Here is a 6,188-nt window from a genome sequence, read left to right as displayed (position 1 = left end):
CCCCCAAACCCAACAGAGCTGCCAAGGATGGGCAGCAGTGTGGTTGCTGCAGCCTTCCTCCCTGGGCCCCTCTGGATAGGCAAGGTGCAGGGGGGAAGCTGGCCGGCACTCAGCAGCAGGTGTTGCCGAGGAGCCCATGGGAGAAGCAGCGAGCCACGTCTGCCACTGTCAGCTCCTTGGCCGGCTGCAGCGTGGTGGGCTGTAGCAGGGTCCCCCAAGCTGGGGCCAGAGGCCTTTGCCCCGGGCTGGTCATGCTGGCAGCTCTGGAAGGGCATCCTGCTGCCGAGGGCCTGGGAGCAGCATGAGCACCAGCCCCAACGGCTGCCCTCTGCCGCTGCGGCTTCTCTGATGAAACCCAGCCGCCTAATGCATGTAACCTATTATAACTGTAATTGTGACTAATTGAAATTCATCTCCTATTAGCTCTGCACTTTCCATGAAAATAAAAAGTAGGATGGAAGTAAAGTAAGGAACAAAACTGCTTTAATGGCCCAAAATGGAGCAATTATTTTTTCTCTTTACCTAAACATAGTTTACTGCCTTATTAAAAGCATGTTTGTAGGAATACTAACGCATTAAAATTCCAGTGCATGAATCACCAACCGGAGCCACTGATGCTTTAGCTAATACTGGTTTTCTCCTTTAGCTTTTGCAAATGAAAAAGATTTAGGTCATGCTAGGGTCACTGAAATCTTGTGCTTCCACTTGTGGAAAATGAATGATCCTGCTCTGCAGCAGAACGCTGACATTCTAGTAATAAATGATAAAACTACTCTAACAATCTTTATTTATGGCTGCTTTTTTCCATGGAAGATTATTATGTTTACTCACAGATAGATACATTTTCATGTAGTTAAATAATAAAAGCATCCTGAGGAACTGCTATCTGTCCAGTGAACATAATTTCAGTCCATAATGAATATCTGTAGTTCCTAGACTACTAGCACTGTAATCTAAAAAGCCACTAATATTGTAATAAGCAGAAACAGTAAATTGTTGATTTACAGGAGGTCAGTAAAGGAGCATTGCTTTCCTTGATCTAATGCAGTTGTATTTAATATTACCATATAAAACAGAATTTTAATTTTCCTTGAGAAATGCAGGGCTTGAGTCTGATCTCGTATATAGAGAGATGCCAACATATAATGTAATAATGGAACTTCCCTCCAAAGAGGCTGCTTCTGCCCGATGATGAGGATCTCTCAGTTGCCCAGACTTGCTTCCCTTAGAGTCAGAATAAAACTTTGCTAAGCTGTGCTTTTGGTAAGCACTTCTCATTCCGCTTTCCCAGCCACTGCATCCTCTTCAGCTGCTTGTGTTTCTCACCACTTGCTATTTGAAAATGTGTAGATGTAATGTAAAGCTGTCAGCAATCACATACCACAATCTTACCTGCACTATTAGAACATTAGATTACTAAAAATGAATGTGTCAAAGTTTGTATTTCACCTGCAAACTTGCATTGCACCCTACTGCAGCGGTGAAAAAAACAGATCAGTCACAAGTCTTCCTTCTTTTTTGCCTCTCCCATGAGAACAGTACTGCCAACAGATAGGTGTCCTGGCAGGCACAAGCAGCAGAAAGGGTTCTTCTGGCTTGGAAAGTCAGCGTGGCAATGTACACATTGGATGGAATTCCCATTATCACACATTATATGTATTCTGTATTATATTTATTAAAGTAGTAAGACTCCCTCGTTATGATTTCAGATGAATAGATTTGCAGGTAAAATTGTTCTGTCCCTCTGATCATTGAAGCGAACAGTAAAAACATGCTTGCCATCATTTCCAAGCATGTATAATCACAGGGCAATTCTTTTCTCTGGCAGTTATGAGGAGATGCTTATTTGGCAGCTACAAGTAGTCAGATGGATATGGACAAGTAAAATAACCTTGTAGTCAAAGGGGAGTGATAAAACATTGGTTAACAATTTTTATCATTAATATTCTTGTGAGCTAGGGCTTGTGAATACTCTGTTTAGTATTGCTCTGTGTCTCATGCAGTAAATGTGGTCCCAGTGAAATCAGTTTAGCCTATGAAACAGCAAAATTTAGGTTGTAAGGGATGCTGTCACTTGTAGTGAGATGTAAATGCCAATGCCGAAATAAACATGCAAGTTAGTTATGCATGAGGCACTCCCGTACCTGCTCATCACTGCTTACTGCAGTGCCATGTAGGAAAACAAATGCTGCCCAAAGTCAAGATCAAGCCAGTTATGTAGGAAAGTCTCTGTTTGTCCAAATTCTGATTGCAGTTACTGCTATGTAGTCTGAAGGGAGCCAGTGCCAGCTGCTGTTTGTGTCAATTAAAGGCCATTCCTGAAACACTTCATGTGTTTCAACACTGATTTCTCTTTAGTACATTCCACCCTATACTTTTCCTTCAATGCCAGACTACAAGTTATTTTTGTAGAGCTCATAGAGAAACTACTGCCATATCATCAGTCTTCTCATACAAGGCCCTGCATTCTCTGTGTTATCCCTCAGCTTCAATCTGAGACTGGACAAGCCCAGGGTGGCCTGACATTTGTGCACTAGCTTCTTCTGGTTTACACCTTACCTGGAAAATGGACACTTGGGGGGTGTTAGCTTTTCTGCAGTTTCCTTTCTCCCAGCTCCATGCTGGAGTGTATGATGTCCTCTGTTGCAAGGATTTACATGTTCGCTTGTGTAGCTATGGCTCAGTTATTTCCTATTTCTGCCAGGGATTTCCCAAAAAGCAATAAATGCACCTGCTGACCAGCAGCACTGCCCAGGTATGGGACATTAAATGTAACGGGAACGTGCATTTGATGTATCCTTGTACTGACAGATCAGATTCTGAGCGCACTGAAACATCCATCAGACTTAATGTGTAGGAGCTGATGTCTTACTGAAAGCCTGTTAAAATTCACAGGCTGAGTGTTCCTCCATCTACCTTGGCCTTGAAGCTTGAGCTGGGTGCTGGGGCGGTTGAACACAGCACAGACACAGAGCTGGTGGTTTTGTGCAATCGTTCTGCTGCGTGCACGGAGGAGCCCACAAGGCTGGGCTTGGTCCTCCTTTGCTCGGGCAGGAGCTTGGTTGTGGCCCTCATAGCCACCAGGAAAGGAGTTCCCAGTCTGTCCTGTGAGAGCTGTGCCATTTTCCATGAATTACTTGAAGGCTTCGTGGATCACAGAGTAGAAAAAAGGTTCCTATTCCAAGCAGGGAGACAGAGGGAACAGGGAGCAGAGGAGCACGTTTCAGTCTCTGCTCAGAGGAATGTTTGTGTTTTATATTAAACCATCCTTAAATAAAGCGCACAGATGCTCCAATGCATCCCGGCTCTGCCTCCCCCTTTGCCAGGAGGGCTTTAGCCATTAGGCTGGAGTGTCACATCATGCTCACACAGAACCTGCTTCCCCCTCATCCTCACATGTTTGCTCTCAGCTTTAACTGTGCAGTTTGAAGTGGCACCGCTTCAATAAGAGATTTTGCAAGATCCTACAGTACAGCCTGCGGCTTTGTAGATAAGGGCACTCCCTGGAAGGTGGGAGCTGTGGATCAGAGCTCCCTTCACCCAGTGGGGTGGAAAGATGGAGCTGGTTTAAATAGCGATTTCTGCTCTAGTGACAATGCACTGCAAATATCCAAACGCTGTTTTCATACCGACTGATCTGTCTCAAGCTTGCTGGTTTCTGGGCAGCGTGCAAGGACGGAGGCTGGCTGGTTTGGAGCACGTACTTGAGGCATTTAGGTTTGGGGCTTTCTCTGATGTGCATGGGAGGGAGGCAGCTGTCTTCAAAGAGCAGCACAGAGCTGCCAGCCGCTCCTTGTCAGCCCATCGGCTGCCTGTGCCCCTCAGTGGGGCAGTTGGGTGAGACAAGACGGCAGATAGGAAGCAGCAGGCACAGGGGTACGTCTGCAGGGGCGACTCCATTGTCTGGAGATTAGGCTTTTGCAGAAGGAAGCAGCAGCGCTGGTGACCTCCCATATTGCACAATGGCTTGTTTTCTGTAACTTCATCAGGGCCCAGTTTGTGGGTTTTTTCTGCATGATGTATCTAATTTTCTCCTGTCCCCCTCCCCAACAAGTCCTTTGAATGAGGAAAATTGAGGAGGGAGGGGAGAACAAAATAAAAAAACGTGGGGTTTTATTTCCCCTAGAGGATTTTCAATCAAAATAATTTCAAATTATGGGGTCAGAATGAATGTCATACTTCTGTGTTAAGTACTTGCCTACTTTGTGGGATGTTTTGTGCAGATTCTTCACTAAATTATCTTAGCTACTGTTGCTAGGTAACATTGTTTGCTTCATAGCATCAGAGAAATAAGAGGGTCAAAGAGAGCAATTTCGTGTTATTATCATCTGAGTTATACTAATAAGGTTTTCATTGTACGTCTTAGAAATTTTTTCCTTTTTTCTTTTTTTTTTCTCCCCCTTAGGGAACGTTATTGTCTATGGGAATACAATTGACATTTACACCACGGTAGAAACCCTCTTATCTCTTGGAATTAATGGTTCTCGCATACATCTCGTACAGCCTCCACTCAGCTCAAATGTTACTTGCCTTAACAACAACGAAATCGAAAGTGCTGTTCAGGAGGCACTGTCAAAGGCTGGCGTATCTGTTTATTATGACAGTATCCTGGCACAGTGGAATGAAGGCGACGACCCAGACCTTATCACATGTGCTACTTTCACTACTAATACAAAACCATTTAAATTGCAGTGTTCAGTAAGTATATGCTTTTATTGTGTTTCCTTCAGTCTGTTTTTTAAGAGAAAGACCATCAAATTTTGATAGTACCTTGTTGGTTTATCTATTTTCTCATTGTCTCTAGAAGATGGAACATTCACTTGTTAGTCTAAAGAATTGTTTTTTTAAAATCCAAATAAAACCATTGTTAATACCCTGAATGATTTGGATTAAAATGTATTTAAGTCACCTGACTCACAAGTAGTTGTTCGCTGCTGAATGACAAATACTCTTAATTCATTTTCTAAATAATTCCAGAAATCCTCTTATTATTTAAATACATTCAGTAACTCCTGTCTATAGTTATGTGCATTTGGTTAAGTCATCGTAGAAGCCATGTTAGGATAGAGAGGCTTACTATGTAACTTAATTAAAATATATTTTAAACAGATTTTTCTCCCTCTACATTAATGACTGGATTTTTGTTCTTCTATAGTATCGATATCTCAGTAAATTAAACGCACACTCACAGGTATGGCCCCACTGTGAAGTTTGTGACAGGTTGTAGCCTTTCCTAATGGGCAGAATAATTCTGTTTTTCTTTATGGGGCTAATCCATGTGCGTGAGCACTTCTGATAGTCACTTCAAAACATGCATCCATAGGAAGCCGTATGGCCCCCTCAACACACCCTGCTGCGGGCACGCTGCTCTGTGCAGCAAGTCTGTTGTAATTCTGGAAAGGAAGAGCCGTGTGCCTCCCCTGGAGAGCTCCTCAGGAGTTGGTGGTGCCCGCCGGCTCCCCTGCAATGGAAAGCTCTAAGCCATTGGGTTTTCTCTACTGTTTTCTTTTTAACATATGGATAGTTAAGCCCTTCCTGATGGAGGTGAAGACCTTGCATAGCACTTTTATCCACTAGCAGTCTCCTGACTTTGGTCCCTGTATCAATGGTGGTGTTCTTCCCACTCTCTCCTTATATGCAGCTCTTCAGTTTCTCTCCTCTTTTTGAGCTCCCTCTATTTTTATCCTTCTTCCACAGAGATCTCAATGTGGTTCTTGTAACTTACTATCTGTTCACCACTTCCCCATCAGCCCCCCCTCTTTTCCCCACCACCTTGCCTGTGTGGCAGGTGCCATTCCTTCAAGACCCCCATTTCCTCATGGTTTGTTTCTCTTGCACTTTTGTGCCCCATGTCCTTCCTTCCTCCAGCCATGGTCCTTCACTCTCAAGGTCCCACTTACCCAGCCTCTAAGATGAGAGATGTGCAATTACTTCTGATGTCAGAGGCTTTATATTCTCCAAAAGTGGTTCAGCTGTCCTATGTGGCTCCTCTATCTGCTTTTAGCCACCTGGGAGGATGGGCTCAGAGGAGGACAGGGCTCCGGGGAGCAGCCTCCGCCAGGAAGGCAGCTGCATTCGCCAAGGGATCAGGCTGTGCAGGAATCGGCCCTGCAGCAGCTCTGTGCCTTTTGGGATTTGAGCCAATATCAACTGTTGATTGGCAGTTCTTGGGGGCTTAATTTGTTGAG

General features: G+C 44.2%; 1 protein-coding gene across 1 annotated transcript in view; it reads left to right on the top strand.

The window, feature by feature from the left end:
* Nucleotides 1-4,405: 4,405 nt before the first annotated feature.
* The window catches only part of LOC104531447 (cilia- and flagella-associated protein 61-like), a gene marked incomplete at both ends in the record, with an annotated part of 5,598 nt that continues 3,815 nt past the window's right edge, over nt 4,406-6,188 (top strand). Inside the window, one exon of the mRNA XM_010176332.1 lies at nt 4,406-4,698. Coding sequence (XP_010174634.1) covers nt 4,406-4,698 — 293 coding nt within the window. The remainder of the gene's footprint in view (nt 4,699-6,188) is intronic.

This window comes from Antrostomus carolinensis, unplaced genomic scaffold (assembly GCF_000700745.2).
Source record: "Antrostomus carolinensis isolate BGI_N321 unplaced genomic scaffold, ASM70074v2 scaffold22139, whole genome shotgun sequence".
NCBI lineage: Eukaryota > Metazoa > Chordata > Aves > Caprimulgiformes > Caprimulgidae > Antrostomus > Antrostomus carolinensis.
This window is presented reverse-complemented; position numbering and strand designations above follow the sequence as displayed.